Below are 22,286 nucleotides of genomic sequence, written 5' to 3' on the forward strand. Positions count from 1 at the left end.
TTTTTGTATGATAAAATGAAGACAATAAGCTTGCACGGTTTTCATACTCTTTATTTATTGGTGCCGCGGTGTGTTCAGGGACATGGAGCAGTCACCAGCAGCTCCCACAGCTGGAACAACAGATCTTTTTGCAGGAATAAAAACATATTAAACAGAACTTCAAGAGATAAAAACAGAACATGTTGTTTTAGATTTCAAAGTGAAGATTGTCACTTGTCTCCTTCGGAAGCTCAGACACCAAAAACCACATTTCTGTCTCTTAGCTTTATATTAAAATGCTTTTATTAACTCAAGGTTGTTGTTTTGTTTTATTAGATTTGAGCCTGTAAACTACAGTTTTAGGTCCCTCTAGCTGTTGTCATAGCAAAGAGTCCTCATGACCAAGACTTTTCAAGGTTTTAGATGAGGGCATTTAATGAACCAAGTTACATCATGTTGAATTGCAGCACCCTGATTGGACAACAATTACTGTGGGTCCTTCAGAGAGTGGGTGGGGATTAAGGTAACAGACTGTGGTTAACTTCACCCATTGACAGCTGCTTTTGTAACCAATAATCTGTTGTCTCAAGAGGACCTGAGCTCTAAAACAATCAATAAAATGATCATTTGACAGCCAAGACGCCTGCAGAGGGAAACCAGATTTCTTGGGTAGCATCAAAGAGACCTCTTGTAGTTTGTGGGCAAATAGAACAACCTGAGAAACTTTCATTCAGTCAAGCCATCACAACAAGCTGAGAGGAAAAGGGGGAAACAGGGATTCATAGGAGGGATCTTTAAATCAGCATCTTATTAACAATCAAATTGCACTTCACTAAAAAAACAACTTTTTTCTATCTGGGCGAGTAATACAGAGAATCGTCTATGCAGAAACATTCATACATTTGATTTAGACTCCATGAAGATGTTATAAATAGAGATGAAAACATGCAGAGTGAGGAAGGAAAAGGGAACAGACGGAATGACAACATAAATATATGAAATGAGAGAAAAGAGTAAAAGATGTGAACAACAAATAAAAGTTGACAAACGATGACAGTTTCAAAACTCTTCCACAGCAGGACAGAGAGCGAGACACAGGGCTAGAGAAGTCAATTCTAGGTTTTTTTTCAAGGTAACTTTTCTATTTATAATTTTTTTTTTACTTTTGTAATACTGTATTTGTGTTCAACAAATATAATAATTAATAAGATAGTAGTAGCAGCAGCAGGTTTTTTATTTTTTGAATGTTTTAATTTTTTTGGGCTCTGTTTTCCAGCTGCAGGGGATGATGGGAGCTGACTCAGGCCAGCTGAACAGTTCAGGGTCACGCTGGGGTCATTTGTTCTGAAACCAAAACCATCTTAACCACTGAAACCATCCGTGTCACTGCTTTATCCGTTTCCTAACATCAATATTTTCTTGTTTTTCACCAAAATCAGTGATGTAACAGAATTTTTTCTGGCAACTGTGATGGGCAACATTTCCTGAGGAGCTGCCTTTATATTGCTTCTTTATGCAGATGGGAACACTGAATTAAATCTCTTTTTCTCTGACTCTGTTGCCTATTGCTGAGGGAGGTGCCCATCACTTTTACCAAAAGAACAGCCTAAATGTCACCATTTGATCAAAACGACTGAATGTAGTTTGAATACTTTGATTTGAGGAGCTTATTTTGACAGTGAAACAGGAAGATGAGGTCAGAGTAAAGATGGTTTTGGTAAACAGGTTGCTGTTTGGTCTCTAGGAGGCACTGACTGGCTGCAGAGGCGGGCAGGGGGGTGAGCTGCCTTCCTGCCGGGATAACAGGACACTGCAGGCACCCAGACCTCCTCCTCCTCCCCCTCCTCCTCCACCTGCTGCCCCCTCCTGGACAGCGGTGGTGGTGACGTCTTCATTGTAGAGGCGTTTGATGTCATCGTAGAAGTCATCCACCTCCATCTCCTCCACCTGAACACACAGGCAGGCTTACTGTATATTGTGACTCCGGGCTAGAGCTGAAACTAACAACTGTTTTCTTTATCACTCACTCTCCAGAATACTTTCATGACTAATCAGTCAATCATTTGGTCGATAACAGCTCAAGAAACGGTGAAAAAAACAGCACACATTTACATTTCAAAAGCCAAAAGTTTTTGCTTAAATCAAAATCAAATCAATCAAAATTGTTGCAGATCAATTTTGTGTTGATTGACTAATCATTTAATTGATTACTACACAAAGTTTTTGCCGTTTTTTTAAAGAGGAAGACAGTGTTACCTTGCGTTTGGTGGAGGCCTTGCAACGCAGTGTGACCTTCTGCAGGTGGTTAAGATGGCGGAGGTGTTTTGGTGGAGAGAGTAGAGCTGGGATGTTGCTGTTGGTAGAGACGGAGCTCCAGGGCTGTTGGCTCCCCTCCTCCCCTCCAGCAGTTGTCTGTAGCTGGGCAGGGCTGGCGGTGACGAAGGTGTGGTCCCTGGAAGACTCGGTGGTAGAGGTGATGATCCCTGGGAAAGAAAGGAATTACAGAAACTTTACTACCACCACTACTACTACTACTGAAAGTCCTCAAGTAAAAGTCAATATGCAAACAGTAAACAAACAAACAATACAGATGCAGCAGAACCAGGGATATTGTCTTTTTTATTCCATACATTCTTCTTCCTCAACAAAACCTTATGCCTACATTCCCCACAATGCAGCTTGACTGCTGAGAGTTCGGTCAGAGATTCTGGTGTTTTATGCTAGCAGCGGTTAATGTAGCCTTGAGAAGAGATGAGGAGTGGGCTACAGGGGTCTGGTAAGCTCACTTCTTTCGAACTTCACATCCCTCTGGAGTCACAAAAGGCTTCATACAACAATTTTCACAGATGCAGTACAACTCCCTGACTTCCGCTTTGAACATACCCAGTGTGCAGGAAGGGAGTGTGGGGTCCTGCTGAACAGTGGTTTGGCTCTGCAGGGGGTGGTAGATGTAGACAGTGTTTGGAGGCAGGGAAGCTCTCAGTGTGGACAGACTACGAGCCACTATCTCTCGACTCCGAATCAACTCAGAGCTGTCGATCTGAGAGAGAGAGGTAGAGGAGGAAAGAGGGACGAGGGAGAAAAACACAGGAGAAAGGAGATGGAGACAGCAAGTGAGCGAGACATATATCGTCTGGCAGCTACAGCATTCATTACAGCCACAGAAAAAAAATGCTGGAAGACTAAAAAACATACAGATGATTTTCTATTCTTTGAGCCTCACCAGTGCCCCATTCTCCTAATCTAACTTAACATGGCTAACATTATGTTATCAAGCTAAAACCTAGTATATGGCTAGACTGTGTCTGATCAATGTGTGGATGTGGCCAATTCATTACTGAGGTAGTCAGTGGTAGAGATTAAATGCTCATGTGCAATTTTCAGTAGTGGTCACAGTAATATTTTTTGTTAACGTTTACTGAAGTAGCAGATCACACATTATAATGCATTTAGGCCAAAAAGGTTCTATCACGCACATGTCGGAGTGAGTAAAAAGACGTTACATTAGTCTTCAATCAAAAACAGTAGTCAAAGTGATCAACATTTTAATTTTCAAGCACATAAAATATATTTTAGTTAAATTCTCCTCATCTGCTCTTTTCTAATTAGGCCTATACATAGAGCATCTTTACAATGAGTCTTTCATGAAGGCATAACGTATAGACTTTTATGTATTAATTCCTGGTTCCTTCTGTAACAATGGAGATAAAAAGGACCATAGACTTGTGTGAGGATCTGTGGAAAAGGTTTTTATACCTGCAGCCTGTGTGTGTGTGTGTGTGTCTGTGTGTCTGTGTGTGTGTGCTTGCTGCACATCTCTGAGGAATAAGTATGTAAAAACACAATCACAAACAGCAGTGACACCATTTCTAATAGATTTACTCTTTTCTTGTCAAATACACTCGCAGTAAACGCAGAAAATAGAACAGATGGCAAAATAATCGCTGCAGATCATGAGCCAGGTACGGAGCACCACACTGTGGGGCGCTCTGTCTGGACAGCCCGGTTATACACTGAAAGGAAGCAGGCAGTGCTCCCCGAAGCTACTGCCTCCTGTGTGTCCCACGCAAGTGAGACAGGAGACAAATAATAATGTCAATAAAGGGGAAAGTCTCACAACAAGTTAAGTAAAGTTTGGAACCGTATTTCTTTTTTTTTGGGCACCACTTTATACCATTTTCAGGGGTATATTGAGGGGATCGGAGGGCCTGAGCGAACGCAAGGGTGAGTGACAAACGTCAGACAGCCAGGGTTGTTTGCGCATGCTCCACTATCCCTCTGGTTTGAGATGCCAGGTACCACAACACGTATCCCATACAGAAACTTAGAAACAGCCATTTGATTTGTATCACTATGAAATCAGGAGGTTAACTGGAGAAATTATAAAACGGGAGCACAGCAGGAAAAAGAGTTACAAATAGAGAGAGGAGCAAGAGGAATGTTGGCAGGTACGCCCCCTGGTGATGTAATTACAATTTGCACGGATTATTTGAAAAGGCACTGGCCAACACAACACTAAGACTCGACTGCCTGCTCACTCACTCAGTCATGGACAAATACGTTAGTAGTGCCGGCCCCACTGTTTCAGTCCAGCCAAAATAGGTGTGCTCTTATTTTAAATTAAAGGCAACAGGAATAATGAATCTTAACCACTCATATCACCCATATCTGGCCGATAAAATGAAACGTACCAACAATTCTCATAAAGCAATTGTTTAACAAATATGCAGCAAACTGAATTCTTATACAATCATACTTTCTTTTCTTTTCTTTTTTTATCTATATTTTGCCTGTAATGACATAGTTTACCTGCTACCTCCAATTTGTTGATACGTTTTACTTTGGACAGAGAAATGGGCACCAATAGTAGGCCTTATCTTTAACGAGTCAAAATGATAAATAATCACATTAATTGTAAATTGCTGTTCATCAAGTTATTTACAGAAAAGAACAAATCAAGGACAGTGATGTAACATGGAGCAAAACTAAAACATTGAAAACGTGTGTGTGTGTTTTAAAATGTCCTCCAAAATAAAACAAAAGCAGCCCATAAGTCGCTGTGTTTAATGTGCAGAAGGTGTCTGAATGAGTTTGACAGCAAATTGTTTGGTCTACATGCAGTCTAATATGCTCTAATGACTGATAATATCTCAGTGTGGTCAAAACAGAACTATTTCACAGCAGTGCCACCCTGAGGGTCAACACACTCAATGCCTCGCTCAAAGCCAAAGTGAGAGACAATAAACTTGAGGACAAACATGGGAAGCACAAGTTATTGTCTTTCGGCAATGTCATAAAACTGTGAAAGCAGACAGAGAGGGGGGGAGCAGCAGCTGCAGAGAGAATCAATCGTTGCCTTCAGGTCAGGGGTAAGACACCAAAAAGGTCACTTGAGGTTTCTGTATTTTTGCTCTCCAATAAAAAAATAGTTGAATTCATTTCTCCTCGTGCTCTCCGACAATTTCTCCAAATCTCATCTTTCCTCTCTGCTGCACTGAGACCTCATGTTTAGCAATTTCTGCTTCACTCCCCTTGCCTTTTGTTTTCTTTTTGTCCTTTCTCAACATCCTTTTTCACCCTGTTCAAGTTGTGTGTTTTCTCAGACCGTCAGCTTCAACTTAAGGAAATATTTGGTACAATATGTTGTTGTTCTTCCATTTAAAAAAAAAAGTTTCTACAGATAACAGCTGTTGATCCATTTTGGGGAACTAAGTTAAACTTGTCTGGAGTTTCCTCTTTGCTCTGGTTTTCTGGCTTTCTGTTGCACTTCCATCAACACTGTCCTCTGTTTGCTTTGGTTACACCATCCACACTGAGCATTCAGAGCTTCTGACCAGCCACAAGTTGCCACTAATTATAAAACAGGGTCCATCTAGTACCTGTGCCTTCCTAAGCAGGTCGATGGTAAGAGCCAGCCAGTCAGGACAGCAGGTCTCCAGCTCCAGGGTGATGAGGGCCAAGGCCAGCATGGATCCTCTGAGCTACAGGGACACATAAAGAACAAACTTCAGACATGTGACGAGTCAAGATATATTAAATAAAATCTGCGACTCAGAGGGTGACTTGCCTTGGTGTTAAAAAAACAGAATATGCTTTAATTGACCACTGTTACATAACCACAGAAGAGCAGAGACATTTATGGTGCAGAGTAAATCGTGTATGTGTGTGTGTGTGTGTGTGTGTGTGTGTGTGTGTGTGTGTGTGTGTGTGTGTGTGTCTACCTGTATGAGTGTGTGGTCGGCCAGACAGTTGTAGAGTCGGCGTGTGAGCAGGGCAAGGTGCTGAGAGCGGTTTAGTCCCAACATGGAGTCCAAAAACCCAGAACGACACGACAACACCATCGCATGGAACTTTGGGAGAGTGAGAAGAAGAAGAGGGGAGAAAAATAATCATTATGAGTCACCAATTCAAACATTAAGATGGCTGGTAAAGAATTACATTCTTAAGTAAAATTAATACATTTAAAAGTAATACATGTTTTGTTCCATTTTTTGAAATTTCAGAATCAAAGCAGAATGAAATCCTGAACCAAACCAGACAAACCAGACTGAAAGCAGCTGATCAAAGCTGTGAAGCTGCAGATTGTTTTTTTTCCTCAACATTTGATTTTTCTAGGAGATGATAAAGTCCTTGGTTACTACTGGTCTGCTGTTATCACAAGTACAAATAAAATGATACAGCAAAAAAGATTAAATTATCCATCCATGATCCATAAAAATCCATGATACGAACTGAACATTCTCTGTGAGAATGACCCATAAAGAAAACAAACTGTAGGAGGACAGGCAGTAACGCTTATTGCCACCAGGTGTCACTGATTAGCGATCTACAAACTCAAACAGGCCACTAGACTGTTTGGATACATATTTCCAGTGATCAGCAATTTAATGATGACAGACCTTAGAACGTGGAAACTGTTTGAGTATTCAACAAATAAGCCATTTAACAAACTTAAATCTTTGCAGGGCCCTGAAATGTAGTGTAGATCTTGTCAGACACATTGACGGTGCGTGTGTACATGAGACGGACTTACGATGTGCAGGAAGTCCAGTGCTGTGGCGGTGTGCAGATCCCAGTTCAGTTTGTCCAGGATGATCTTCTCCATCCTCAGGATCTCTGATGGAGAACAGCCACAGCTGCTGGAGACAACCAGCTCCTTCAGAGAGGGCACACGCTGAGAGACAGAGAGAGAGACAGAGAGAGAGAGAGACAGAGAGAGAGAGAGAGAGAGAGACACACACACACACACACACACACACTTAACTGAGCTGTCCCGGTGCTGTGAACTCCACATATCTGATTAACATTGAATACTCTTTGGTGCAGATTAATATTTATTAGTGGTGTGTGTGTGATGTGTTGTTTGTGTTCACCTCATCCTCCTCACAGGTCTTAGCAGCCAGGAAGAAGCAGGCAATGGCGATGCAGCGCAGGTATTTTGGACGGGCCTGAAGACAGACAAGCCCATCAATCAGTAAATCAATAAATGTTTACTTTACAGCGGAGTGCTGAGGTCAACCTGACTTCCAGTTTGGTGGACAAAATATGTATTATGTTATTGTTTCGGGTAGAACATTTACACTATGGCTGGCAGATGAAAAGGCAGACCACTCTGTCTCCTTAATGCCCCTGTGCACCCATACAGGTGTGTTTACTTATGTGACCTGATTAGAGCTCTTCTCAGGGCTGTGGCCAGGTACACCAGTTTCACTACGTTGTACATTGTATGAATGTATGTGATAAAGATTCTTCTTCTTCTACAAACTGTATCACCGCAAATTATCACCGCAATTCAACAAACCCTAACCCACCTGACTCTCTCTGCTGGGGACAGACGCTGTTTTTTGGACATAAATGTGATGAAGAGTTGGTAAGACAGACAGGATGACAGACACTTTTCCACGTATGGATGCAGTATTCTTTTTTCCGCATATAAGATGCTGAAGACACGACCTGCTACAACATTATTGTTGTTTGGTCCTGTAACGTTGCTTAGTGGGTTGAAGTGTGGGACACTTCTCTTTTATTTGATAAGTGAAGGATCTGTTTAGCTGTCAGACTGTGAACGCCATCAGACCAACACACTCCTGTTCCACGCTGCCGGCTTTTCCATTCACATAGCCGCTGCCTCGCCTCTGCTGCAGCTCTGATACCACCTCCTCTAAGGATGCTTTTAGTCCTGGGCAAGGTGCAGTGTGAAACACTTCATTATGTGGGAACCTGAACTTGTATGGATTTGGACAAGTCTCTACATCCAGTGCAATGCAAGTAAACACCTAAGCAGGTTGCATCCATAAATGTGATTTTTAGTTTCTGTCCTGCTGTTGAACACCAAATTGAGACATACTTATTGAAGTTACTGAGTCATGTTGCAGAAACGAGAAAGAACAGTTAATGGGTTCAGATAAAGATAACTCAATTAAAGTCACAGAGGTAGTTCTAATTAGTTCTTTGAGCTGTGTTTGTATCAAGCTGCACTGATCAATATCCACTTCAACTGCACTGGTTATCAATAATGCCTACAGCGCTATTTGTTTCAGACTACTGAAAACATGAATCAGCGTTTTTGTGGTAATAGACGGAGGGAAAAAAAAGGAAGCAGAAAACATGCGTCAGCAGTCTGTTCTCTATTTCAACATTGGCAGTTAATTTATGAGGTAGCAAAGATCACAAAACTTAGGTTTGAAACCACACACACAGACACAGACACAGACACACACACACACACACACACACAGTCTTATCAGAAATACACAGAGTCCTGGAAGATTTTGTACCTTAGCTAAAAACATTAACTTCCTGTCTGTGGGGTGTGACGTTGTCCTAATCTAACAGGACATTGAGAACTGACACTTCCCGTTCCTGTGTTAACGCAGACCGTCACCTGGTAGGAAAAGCCTTGTCATCATTGTTGTGAAGTAGTGAAAATCAAGACAAAGCTATCAAGCAATCACCTCCTTCAACAAACCAAAAGCAAACTAAAGTCTAGTCTGAGGGGTTCTGACTTGAATTAAAGGCAGAGACAGAGGTAATATTTTCTATTGTTTTGATAATGAATACTGTCTATTTGGTACTTCTGCTCAAAGAAACCTCAGTATTAAAGCAGTACTGGTGGTACTCCTAGTTTTACCTTGATGGGAGCGAGAAAGCGGTCCAGGATACTAACAGCTAACACCAGGGTCTCTGGGTACAGCTGCAGTCTGCCATGGAGCTCCATCAACCAGCGCACAGCTTCGTCCCGCTGGGCAGGGGTGATGTCTGTATCCTACAACAAACAACAATGTTAACAACAATGTCAACTGCAATGGGGTTGTTTGTACTGACTACTGAAACATTTGATCTTGTCCATGTTTTCCTGAAGAAGATAACTGGCCCGCTGTGGCGAGATCACAGAGTAGTTATTTGTTATGTTGAGGAAGGAATCTTTTCTCATGATCAAGACAAAACATTTGTTCTCTCAAGATATTTCATCCCTATCCCAGAAACATCCCAGGTATTGATTAGATATTTATCTTTTGCATGTATCTTTTTGCAGCAGTTTCCTACAATATATGACAAGAAAAGCAGCATGTCCTCTATTTTGAAAAGCTAAAATTAAAGAATGCCCCCCCCCCAACTATTTTTGCTTGAAAAATAAATGAAATGATTAATAATTAATGAAATAGCTGGAAATTCTTGTCCTTTTGGATCGATCTTTTTGCCTGTCAACCCATATTTTTTGCCTGAAAATAAAAAATGACAGTTGCAATAAATAAATGTAAAAAATCTGTCTCAAACTACTTGTTGCCATTTCTATTGATACATAATGATCCAACAGCCAATTCCACAGAAAAACTCAGGTTTATAATGTACACAATGGGAACTATTCCTAGTCAAACATACAAGGAAACAAACAAAGAGGACCTGAGTCCTCAGGAGCTTCTCTTCTCTCTTTAATACAGCAAGGTTATCTAGGGGCAACACTTGGCCTGGTTTCCACTACAGGGCCAACAACATTTGAACATTTTGATGCAATTTATTTATCCTACTGAATCACCTAGTTTGAGATATTTAGTGAGGACCATGGGGAGGCCTTTGTACTGACATACTTACATTAAAAGCACAAACAGGATCTACCGAAACCAGCCTGACAACTGGCAAAACCTGATCCAAAAACACTACAGGAATTCCATCTATTACCATCTGAACACAGCAATAATTCACCTGCTGATGTAACCTTTTCAATATCCATGTTATACTATATGAAGGGCGCTTCATAACATGTACAACCTTTTAGTTTGCATACTCAGTGTGTTGGGCGGTTTTTTTAAACTACAGTCAGGAGCAGGGAAAACCCTGCATCTGCACCATGTGTAATCAGATCTGGGTTTAACATACCACAGATACAATTCAGCTTTGTGATGAAAGTTTAAACACAGGTTTCTACGACATATGCAGACTTTATATAGAGTTACAGTTGAAAAACTATGGTAAAAGAACCCTATGGTATATATTGTAGCAGTTTTTCAGTCATAAACTATGGTCTGCTCAATCAACAGAGACTAATCAGATTGCAGTGTCAGTTGCTACATAAACCTCGATAAGAAGAGCAAATAAACTTTAAAAAAAAAAATCTCTGAGGTTATACCAGAACATCGGCACAAGGGCTGGATGATGCAACCACATCCAATATAATTTCATTCACCTCAAAAGGTCAAAGAAAAGTTAGAAAATTACTACCAATCTGGGCTCCCTGAGAAAAAAATATTATGTGTTAAAGATGTATGTCCTGCAAAACTACTCAGTTGTTAACATGAGTAGCACTCACTCAGTAGCACTCATGGTACATGCTTGTTGGTTTTGAAAGAAGATATCAGAGGCCTGGATGTTGTAATTACTTTGAAAGACAATATTCAAAAGCATCTGGACATACAAGTTACCAAATACTACCTACATTCCCCACATGAGGTTGGGTGGTGCCTCCTAATGTTAGAACATTTTCAGTTTATTGCTCATAGCTATTGTTAAGAGTAAACACTGCCACAGTGGCTACTTTTTAAACGTCTGTTCACCCTTACAACAAAATACATATTTTCCTGCCTCCTCTTTGTGGTATCTAGCCATGCAGGTAGTAGGGCTACAACCAACGACTTATTCATTATTGATTAACCTACCATACATTTTCTTGATTAGTAATAAAAAGAAAAAGTAATCATTAATTTTAAAAAATCTAATTTAATTAATTAAAAAAATTTCTAAAGCCCAGGGTGATGTCAGCAGTTGTCTTGTTTGCTACAATAACGGCCAAAAAGCCCAAAATATTCAATTGACTACAATGTAAGACAAGAAAAAGAGAACAGGAAAGTTCACACCTTTGAAGGGGTGGAACCATCAAATGCTGGGCATTTTTGCTTTGAATTGACTTAAATTATTAATTGATTACAAAAATAGTTGTTGATTTTCTGTCAAAATATCAATCAATTAATTGTTGTGCACCTCACAGATAGATCTTGTTTTGGAATCTCTGTGTGAAGACATCATTCTCAATATAACTGAGGTGAGTGGGAACTTCATATGTGGTGTTTAAAGCAAATGACATTTGCAGAGCTCAACAATAGCACGTTTCCAGAAGGGTTGTAATACCCACACGTCACTGTCAACGGATTAGCAGTCTGGTATGAATGGGTCAACTATGGCTTGAATACGTTCATTTGTGGGTGAAAGTGGTTTCATATAGATGATAGTTAGTATTCCCCAAAACAGCTGTAACACCAAATTACAAGATGCTTTTACTATTCTACCAACCAACTATAGCTTTACTAAACCACAGACCCTCCAAACAATTGCTGGTTACATGTCAGAATTTATGCTGACACAGGAAAACTCACAACCACTGGTAAAACTGACCAATGATGGTGTCAGTTCCTGGCCATACAGTAAGATCATGTTAAATCATGATTTCTTGAAATTTCAACTTCAACACTAAAATTCTTAATTTTTTCTATTTCTGATTTGTCTCAGAGCTAAACTCCCTGGCGGCTAAGTGAGTGGAACGCGTAATACTGGACTAGCAGCGGGAGTCAAAGGTCACAGTGCAACTGACCCTGTGAGCCAACCAATCTGCAACTTGACACCGTTCAGGCTCTCAGGTCTTAGCTGGCCAAACTAAAAACAACTGGCCTACATCCAGCCCATTTCCACTACTGGACAAAAAAGACAAAATCTATCAGTGACTTCCACTTTCTACTGCTTCTCCAAGTCAGAGCGACAGGAGGCTAAGCAAAGTAGTCCAGACATTCCTAAGAAACTTCCTTCAGCTCATTCTGGGGGGATCCTAAAGAGACATGTAGTCCTGGAAGTTAAGGGTAATTGGAGCATAGACAACACTTGCCTTGGGCACAACCACCCATTTATGCCAGTCCACTGTCACTTTCCCAGACCTCCACACGACACAGAAGAGAGGTGTGTAAGCCAATAGCAGTCTAGAAGGCCTGCACGATATAAGCAAAAGCTGCAATGTGTAACAACATTGTTCGATACTGCAAGGGCGATAGAACTTGGGATAAATAAACTAATATTGAAGTCTGCATATTTGCTATACAGTTTCTATGTCTTTTAGCTTTAATAGGTTCACTGATAACTCCGTGTTTGCTAACCCTCACAGTCAACACTTATTAATCTGATGGTAGCTGATGGCTACCTGGGGCTGCATTTGATTAGCCAAATGGTGTGAATACATGGCCCATGTGTCCAGGGCACCATCTGCTAGGCCAAATGTTTTCATGCCCAGTTTGAATGCATGCAAATAAAACAATTTTTCAGATGTACATATCACAACGCTGGTTTGGAAGAACTAGGACTGTCTCTGTTGTGGAAGTTTCTCAGGAGAAAGATTGAGTCCCTTATGCAACACTTTCCACATGCAGCCACCAAAAAACTCAAAGAAGGTAATCAAGATACTTTAGATAAAGTTATATCTGTCAAAAAGTGGTATGCTGTTGTCTAGGTCTATCAGCCAAAGGAATAGGAGGTTGGAAATTTTTGAGTCTCTATGTCTTGTGTCTTTGATAGAGAAAGCAATAACAATAGCCAAATGACCAATGAAACATTTAATTCAACCAAGTTAAACATTACATCTGCAGGAGTGTATTTTACCCAGCAACACTACCATTGTTTATATGTCTCTGTGGGGACCGACTGCCTCCTTGACCTCAATAGTTTACATGCTGTTAACTTGGCCAAAGGCACTGATAAGTGTCAGAACTGTCTCAATGCCGTCATTTACAGGCTTTTATTGGCCTCTTCATTATCAGCACAAAGGTGTAAATAGGCAGGTCCAGGGACTAGACATAACCTAGCAGGAGGAATAGGTTCCCATATACCCACATGACATTTTTGTTGTTTTTAGGACCCTTGTGGTGTCTAGTTAAGAATTCTTCATATTGATGTCAGCTAACAGTCCATGGGGTTAATTTGGCTACCATCTTGAAATGATGTCCATGCGAGTGGCAAAAAATGTTGATTTTCATAACTCCTGAGTCACACAACATACAAAGAAAGGTTACTGACATGGTACAACCACTCTATAGTTGTGAAACGCATGCAAATAACAAATGTTAGGGTCTGAACAATATCACTGTTGCTATTTTAACAAAGAAGCTGGGTTTATTTGTGTATCTCAATATACACTACTCAAAATTGGTTAGGGATATTGAGATATATTAGTGTTTCACTTGATTGTTTAATTTGTTCAAAAAACAGAGAATTTGTATTTTGTGTTTTGTGAATATTTTTGGTCCCCAAAAATAATGCAACACATTTCAAGTGACTTTAATTGCATATGCACATGCTCATATCCCAATATCCCTTACTAATTTTGAGAAGTATATATCCAGTGTCTCATTAGGCTTTTTTGGCCCACATTGACGGTGGTTTCCGAGCCATGTCAACCTGTTTGTTTAGTTTACTCCTCTACTGTTCCTCCATGATATGGTTCAATTTGAAGATATTTTCCTAGAGATTAGCCCTTCGCTAATTTCATGAGGAAGTGAATTGAATTACCATTTGAAAATTACAAAAAGTAGTTCTTGGATGGAGAACAGAGGTTTCCCTAGCTAACCTGAAGACGATCCAAAACCAGACAACAACAGATGGTCAACAGGAGGCTGATTGCGATGCAATGGTCAGATTTAACTAGCAGAGACATGAACATGTGGCAGTGACTCAGCAGCAACAGATCTGGATTAGCAATCAGAGATTATCCCACTGCTAATTCGATTTAAATTGAATAGCACACATTTAGATCACCTGTTCATCTGTAAACAAAGTACAGGTAGCTGCAACAGTGGCACCAACAGAAACAGAATAGAGGAGGAGAAAGTAAAAAGCACAAAGTGGACACACACTGTATGTCTGAGTTGTTAGAGAACATGACTGAAAAAATAAAAACGACACATTTCTTTACCATAATTCAATGTTGGGGTGACAAGCTATTGCAGTTTATTTTTCTTGATATTCTATGCGTTTCGGTTTATCCATTGTTGTAACTACAGCACTGCAGGCTTCCTATATACAGATCAGCGGATAGGGATACAACACTGTAGATGCTATTAGCTCAACTGGCATGATTAGCTTGATTAGATGAGACCACAATCACTACTTCATGGGGCATTAAGGAAGGCCACTGCAGCAAGTCCCCCGCAGGAAAATATGCAGGTAAATACTACAGTACTAATGAGGGGAGATGCAGGATGGAGGACAACTTAATTATTGTCACCCACTGACGGCACTAATGCAAGATGGTGGATAACATTATATTTATTCTAAAATTGTAACAAAAATATTTGCTCCATGGGAAAATTGAGACAGAAACCAAATAAAAAGTCACTTTTGAAAACTAATACAAAAAGTATTATAATTTTCATCAATAAATACTTATGATAATGTTGAAGATGGACAAATGGGCTAATTAACAAATTAGTGTTTGAATACAAAGTCATTTAATGATATGCTTATATGTAAAGATGTAGCATTTTGATTTGATTTAGCTATCTAGATGTCCACTATAGGGAAGAGCTATACTGTACAAGAAGAACTTCTATTTACTTCTTCATAGGCCACTAGGATCTTGAAGTCACAGCCTACATTGAAGGAAATGGCAGGATTTCATTTTACTGTGACTGCACATTATATGATTGTATGTGACAAATTAACTTGGTTGATTATTATTGCCTTTATTAAACTCAATGAAAGCCCTGTTGAAGTATGTGTGAAACTATGAATATAACGTGTGTTGAGTTTTTAAGGTTTAATGATAATCCCTTGCCACATGATTGCTGTTACTTCATCTAACCAACGGTATGAGTACATGAACATTACACTCCAAAACCATGGTCAGTGATGTGTTGCTAAAACAGCCTCCACTCTTCTGATTTCTTACTATCCACTTGATGCTCATACCTGGCTGCATTGAGGATTTAATCCGATTCGGCCACAACACTATTAGTGAGGTCCACTGATGTTATTGAGGCGTTCAGGTCTGGCACACAGCTGGGGTCCCAGTTAATTTCAAAAGGTGTTGTGTGGGGTTGAGGTCAGTCAAATTCCTCAACACCAAACTGATTAAAATTACTCATGTGCTAAAGAAGTGCTGAATGATTCAGTGTTTGAAGTAACTTCACAGGTATCTGACATCACGTCAGGACGCGCCCTCAAACTGGGTGAGACCAGCTTAGGGTGTGTTAAACTAACCATTAGTGACATCATTCAAGTACGTGAGCTGAGATGGGCAGACTGGGTGAGACCAGCTGAGTCTGGTGATGTGACGAAACAAAACGTCTGTGTTAGCTGAGTCTTTGTTCAGTGACTCAACATGTTTCTGGCACATCACTCCTTCATGATGATATGCAATCTACTGTCGTGTCTGATGCATCACAGCTGGGAACAGACTACTTATTGCAAAGAAAATCTACATTACAAGTTGAGTCTCATAATATTTTCTTAATAAATCTTAAAAGAAGCTCTGCAAGCTGGTGAAACTGCATCACCTGTTTCCAAGAACAAGTCAATTTGTGTCATTAATTCTCTAAAATTTGTATTAATTCCTAAAACGTCAAGCTCCTTTAATCACTTACACTTAAACTGACTCTTCAGCTCCTTTCAGGACTTTAACTTGAACATCATTTGGCACCTAGAGTGTGGATATTGTCCAAGAACTGATGCAATTCTGTCCACACAAAGGGTAGCTGCATAAATGGATGTATATAAAAAATAAATTAGGTTTCACACTTAAACAGACGCTTCAACTTCATCCAGCAGTTACACTGAAGCCCCTTTCCTACATGCATTGTAACTCTGGATTTATCCAAAGTTTACCCGAAAGAGCTGTTTTTGTGAACACAAATGTCTGCATTACTTGTTCTGGACTTTACCCTGCAAGCTCTATAGTCCTAAGTCCAGGGGAGCCACATGTGTGAATAGAGCAGACAATTGTCCAGAGTGAATTCACAGTGAGCAATGAGCATGTTGATGACATGTAATCTTCCATGTTAGTGCTGGTCAAATTAGCTGTAACACTTACTCAAACGCACAGCAAGAAATGCGAAAAAGGCGTTAAAAGTGCTCATCATTCTACAAAACATCTGCCCAGAAAATTGTTCTGCTCGGTGTCTCGCATTTCCATATGGCTTAATCACACTGCTGCTGAAAACAGATCCAAAATGCTGCAGCTTTCCTTGTACGGTGGGATCTTCATACAGGAAGAGTAGCTGCTTCGTACTCTCCTCTGCTTGATTGTATATTAATTTCCATTCTTTTGATGATATTGTGCATACGTCGTATATTAAAGTATTTATAATGACGCAAAAACAGTCATCATTACGGAGCAGCCTGTAGCCTCCTACCAAGTTGTCGCCCCTTGCACAAACTGTATGGAATATTTCTAACGTGTGAACACATGTGAAACACGCAATCTCCTGTTGTGTAGAGCATTATTGAACAACCAAATGTGGACAATATCCTGATATGACTCTGTGGATATTGTCCGGAGTTCATATGTGAAAGGGGCTTTAGACTGATCAATTCATTTAGCACTCGACTAAAACTGTAGCTCATTCCATTTTAATTGTTATTGGTAAAGATAAAGGTAGATTTATTGTGATTTTTTAAATCATAAGGATTTAAAAAACAAAACAATATTTGAGTCCTGCTACATCTAATTTGGAAAATGAACCCAATTGTGGAATATCTTAACAATTCACTTAACCATAAGGCGTCAACATTTTACAACAACTCAATTTATTTAACTAGTAGTATATGTGACAGTTTGAGAATAATCTGGCAGAGAGACCTTGACTGTGAAATTGACACTGAAACATGGAAACAGATCGTGGGAAATAATGGTAAATATATCAAGGAAGCCAGAGAGAAATGTATTCAGTATAAAATTTTACACCGCTACTATTGGACACCAACTAGGCTTTTTAGGACAGGACTTATAAGTACCAATACATGTTGGAAATGTAAAAAAGAGATGGGCACCTTTTTGCATCTAATATGTGATTGCTCTATGGTCAAACCATTTTGGAATAACATACTGGAATATTTAGGTACATGGGCGGGAGTAACCCTGCCAATATCTCCAAGACTATGTCTTTTGGGAGATAAAACAGAATCACCAGACCTGACAAAGAGTGCATATTCAGTTCTAATGGTTGGGATAGCCCCTGCTGCCAGAATTATATTAAGACACTGGAAATCACCCATACACCCAACAATGCAGGAGTGGAAACTTCTTATGTGTGAGACAGCATCATATGAGGTCATGTTGGCCAGGATAAGGGGCAAAGAACCTGGGACACTGGGGATTTGGATTACTCTATGGTCCATCTGACTTCTAATTAGTAGCCTTATTATGAGATTGTAATCAGATTTTCATACCATATTTGTTTATTACTTTTATTTATCTGTTATAATGAACTGTTTCTACTGTACTTTTTGTTTGCTAAGCTTGTACATTTTTCAATTTTCAAATTACCTGTGACCAGGATAACCCATGCTTTAACTGAAATCATTTTACTATCTGACCTTCTCTTCTTATTTGGCTTCTTGTTTGATTTCTGTAAGCTGTACCATATGAGCCATTGTTTGTCATATTTACAAATAAAAATTTGAATTACAAAAAACTTATTTGGAAAATGGAGCGCTGATGATGAATTGAGGACCTGGGAATGAATGAACCTACTCCTACGGCAGCGGATACTGTACTATTGCAACTTATTTTAGAAATTCTGTTTCAAAAGCCACATCGACCTCATTCACTGCTTCAACTTCAGCTTTTGCCATACAAAAACATTTCAAACGCTACAAAGACTTGACCTATAAAGTGACTGAAACTCTTGTTTCAACTGCAAATTTTCAGCAGCAAGCACATTTGCCCTTTTCTATTTGTTACAGAAAAAGTTGTTTATCAGCTAATGGACAAAATAAAACAAAATCATCCTGCAATTAGTAAAAATCATTAAATATTCAACTAGCAGCCTTAGTAGAATTCTTGCACTTAGTTGGAAGAAAGATGAAATTTGTTTTCTCCTAATAGTGAAATAATTACTTTGTGATCATTACAAGGAAAACAAGCCTGCTATGTCATGATCGTTACACAACTCTGTACGGACCAACTCGTCCTCTATGGTTCTCTATAAAATTTAAAAGTCTACTATTTTTTGGATCACTGAAACTTTTACAGATGTTAGAGCTGCTGGAAACATCTGGCTGTGACATCACACTGTGGACAACAACCACCAAACTTCTGAATGAAGCAAGTTATTGAGTTAAAGTTTTGAAAAACCTGAGACTGCTGCAGTATGAATGCAATTATTTGAGGCTAGACTTCAGCACCCCAAACTGTAGCGCCTCAACATTTTTTTTTCTCAGTGCTGACATGTATTTTTTCAATGAAATGAAGACACCAGAATTAAGTTCTTACCTGTGAGGAGGGCTTCTTTGGCACGTAGTTCCTCCACATCTTGGCTTCCCTAGAAGCTGCCTTTTCTAGAAGAAAAGACAGCCTCTGGCTTCCCCAGGGTTCGTAGAACTTCATTCTGTCTTCCCCTGGTTGAGCCTACCTCCCCACTGGATACAGCTACCTGCACATGGAAACAGCACATCAGAACATTGCATATTGTAACTCACGTAATCCATCAAAAAACAGGCGGCTTTGATTTATATTTCACAAAATGAATGTAATGTGACAGTGTAGGCTGACATAACTTGATGACTACACAAGATGAAAAAATGACATTTTCTCTTAAATCTTAATGTTTTGTGCTCACAGTTTGGTGCCCAAGGGGGCAAACGGGTTCCATGTTCTCACTTTTCGCAATATAGCAAAGTTTGTATGCTATTACAACACTGGATGTTGCGAACATACAGAGGTATGCATGAGTGTAGTGTAGGATGTGCAGGATGGACAACATTTAATGGAGGTGGCCTTTTTGGCTCATGACGAGGCAGTATCTATTTGCCAGCCCTCATCTCAGTCATTCACTATTTAAAAAAACAAAAAAAATTGAGAGAAGTAGTAATAAGCGGTATGAAGATATATGACAACATGACGACAGAAATTTGTCAACTGTCAGTGAGTTATTTTGTTTGTATTGCGGTTACTATGCCTTTTCTATCTCTAGGTATATTGGGTCGTTATGGACTATGCCACAAACCACTAAGAAGCTCTGCCTTACAGCAAAGTTGGATTTTACGATATTTTTGCAGTAATGTGACGAAGTTCTTTGATTTGTCAGATATTTTAACCAAAACCAGACATTCTTCTTTTAACCTTTAACAGTTCTCATTAGATTTCAGACATTGTGTATATCAGAATATATATGGATTATATATGGACACTGGGAATTCCATATACTAATATAAAATCGATACCCTCCATCCCTAGAGCACAAATTTAAAATAATAAACAGTAATTTGTGGCTGAAAGATAATTTGTTCTGCTCTCCTATTCTGTTAATGATCGAACAGACTATAAAGCTGACTGAAGACATTATCAGAGAAATGTTTGAGGTAATGCTTGTTTATTCAGGGCATTGAAGATGCTGGGGATTGCATCAGTCATGTTAACAGTTCACACTTGATTCAAACAGACCCTAAACACAACGTTGTAATGTAACGTTACCCATTTCTATGAGAATAACCTTTGTGCATGCTGTAACCTTATTCAGCATTAAGTTACATAATAGCCCAGCTCACTGAAGTCTGACAGAATGAAATCCAACTACTTCTTATTTATTGGGACCAAGCTTGAACCTCCTTCAGGAGGTCTCATTGGGACCCACCGGGCCTCCTGAAGCAGGTGCATAGCCAAGCGTTCCTTCCATTATTATCCTGAATACGACTATTACTGTGAACGGAGCTAATTTGACAAGCTGCGGTCGCTAGCGACTGGCTAGCCGACGTGACGTCGCGCACAAACTGGTACGCCTAAAACTGGTATTTAGTTGTAAATAAATGTTGAAAACCTTGGTCACTAAGCTCCCCTCAGACATGTAAAATGATTTGGAGCGCGTTTACAGCGAAGCCTACGCTAACATGAAGTAGGGACATTTAAATGGGTGACTCAGGTCCAGTAAGTAGTCGTAGCCCGAAGCCTTACCTCCCCTGCGAAGCGGAGAAAACCACAGTTGGATTTCATCCGGTCCTCTCAGTTCAAGGATAAATAAAGGGGTGAAATCGGGGACCCGTTTTTCTGTTTAGTCGTCCATCTTGGCGTCCATGGTGCTAAGTGTTGGGGAAAAGGGGTTGTTGTAAAAAATGTATAAAAATAAAAACGGAATATAGACTGGTGCGTCTACTTCCGAGGAGGGGACTGGGGGAAGAGAGAAGAGCCATACGCTCCGCCCACCTCCAGCAGGACCAGAGCAGAAGGCCCAACAAAGAGCCAGGCCACACTCCAGACAATTCACAGCCAACATGTATTTGTTTTAGCCGGCTGCATTGACAGTATTATGTAGTCAATGGTTTGGTCAGTGTAGCATATTAGTTTATATTTACTGTATCATTACACATGAGATTTAAACAGGTACTAGCTGTGGTTTAGTTCCTAGTTCCCTAGTTAACTAAGCAGGATAGGCTAAATATTACATCATTTCAATTTATGTTATATTAACGTTTATTTTGAGAATTCAAGCTATTTTCCTTACAGTATTAGTTTACCCTAAAATGAAAATGCATTCATTATCTGCTTACCCCCATGCAGATGTAAAGTTGAGTTAAGTTTTGTAGTCTACAAGTCCCCATCTACTTCAGTTGTTTAGGAGAATGCTGCAACGCTGTTTTGCTGTGAAGCTCCAGAAATGTTTTATGGCCTACAGTAAGCTACCTGGCCGTATACCTGCATCTGCATAGTGGATCATGACTGAATTTTCATTTGATCCTTTAAGGGTAGACACAGTCACCAGATGGCACCTATGAATTTCCCTCCATGTTGCTTTCATTCCAGCTCTTTTACTCACATTTTTGTCATGTAGTGCTCAGTGTTGTACTGTATTGTGTTACAGGTAGAAGAGGCATTTGGAGGAAGGTAAATGACAACATGACAGATGCAGCTATGTCCAAAGCCTTTAAATACAGTGAGTATGAAAGGCATTGAATGCATGACTGATTTGAAGCTTGTAAATAAATGGTACTGGCCATTACTTGTTTTAAAGAGAACTTTTTTTAAAATTGTAATTTAATTTAATTATTCAAAATGAAACATTACTGCATTGACACATAGACAGTAATCATGTGCCTGAGAAAATAATAATAAAAAAGTTTTGACTGTTGTGACAGATATTAGGTTATCATGCAGTTTGTTCCACAGAACAGGACCAGTGTAACAAAAAACATCCTTCTGGATCTTACTGTGGGCAAAGCTGAGGGAGCATGTCAGCATTGTGTTCAAGGAATGACAATTTTATGGTTGGAGGAAGACATATTTGCGTATTTCCCTGGTAAGGCCAGCGTCACCAGATGAGTCACAATTCGTTTGTGTAAAGTGTATGGGGAAGTTTTTTGTAATTATGACTATGATGAAACCCTGGTGGTTCCTCAATTAAGCTGAACTCAACTAAAGACATATTTGCTGATTTTAAGGCTTGAAGAATTAACTTTGAGGGATTATGACAATATCTACATAAAAGGTTTTCTTAGAACATCTGTTTTATTTAATATAACGAACATATACAGGATGCAAAGTGTTGTCTAATCACTTTGACAATTAGCCTTGCATTTATTTGTCTGTATTTCCCTATAATGTTTGCATGAATCAAGCCCACAGTCCG

The 22,286-nt window shown here is 39.6% G+C and overlaps 1 protein-coding gene across 1 annotated transcript; it reads right to left on the reverse strand.

Moving 5' to 3' along the window:
• Window positions 1-30: 30 nt before the first annotated feature.
• On the reverse strand, window positions 31-20,857 carry ccni (cyclin I). Its single transcript, XM_073477641.1, has 10 exons — window positions 20,618-20,857; window positions 18,941-19,100; window positions 9,110-9,244; window positions 7,353-7,427; window positions 7,013-7,153; window positions 6,201-6,329; window positions 5,859-5,960; window positions 2,863-3,019; window positions 2,236-2,462; window positions 31-1,926 (listed from the first exon to the last, which is right to left on the reverse strand). The coding sequence occupies exons 2-10, from the start codon at window positions 19,052-19,054 to the stop codon at window positions 1,720-1,722; spliced, it is 1,287 nt and encodes a 428-aa protein (XP_073333742.1). The 5' UTR covers window positions 19,055-19,100; window positions 20,618-20,857; the 3' UTR covers window positions 31-1,719.
• Window positions 20,858-22,286: the final 1,429 nt, after the last annotated feature.

Source organism: Pagrus major, chromosome 12 (assembly GCF_040436345.1).
Source record: "Pagrus major chromosome 12, Pma_NU_1.0".
In the NCBI taxonomy this organism is placed as follows: Eukaryota; Metazoa; Chordata; class Actinopteri; order Spariformes; family Sparidae; genus Pagrus; species Pagrus major.

What these genes read in the sequence shown, in the direction of transcription:
- ccni (XM_073477641.1), bottom strand. Translation starts at nt 19,054, where the DNA reads ATGAAGTTCTACGAACCCTGGGGAAGCCAGAGGCTGTCTTTTCTTCTA. An exon ending in AGACCTGTGAGGAGGATGAG is followed by an intron (nt 7,154 to 7,352) that starts GTGAACACAAAC and finishes TCTGTCTCTCAG; the next exon opens with CGTGTGCCCTCTCTGAAGGA. An exon ending in CCGACCACACACTCATACAG is followed by an intron (nt 5,961 to 6,200) that starts GTAGACACACAC and finishes GTGTCCCTGTAG; the next exon opens with CTCAGAGGATCCATGCTGGC.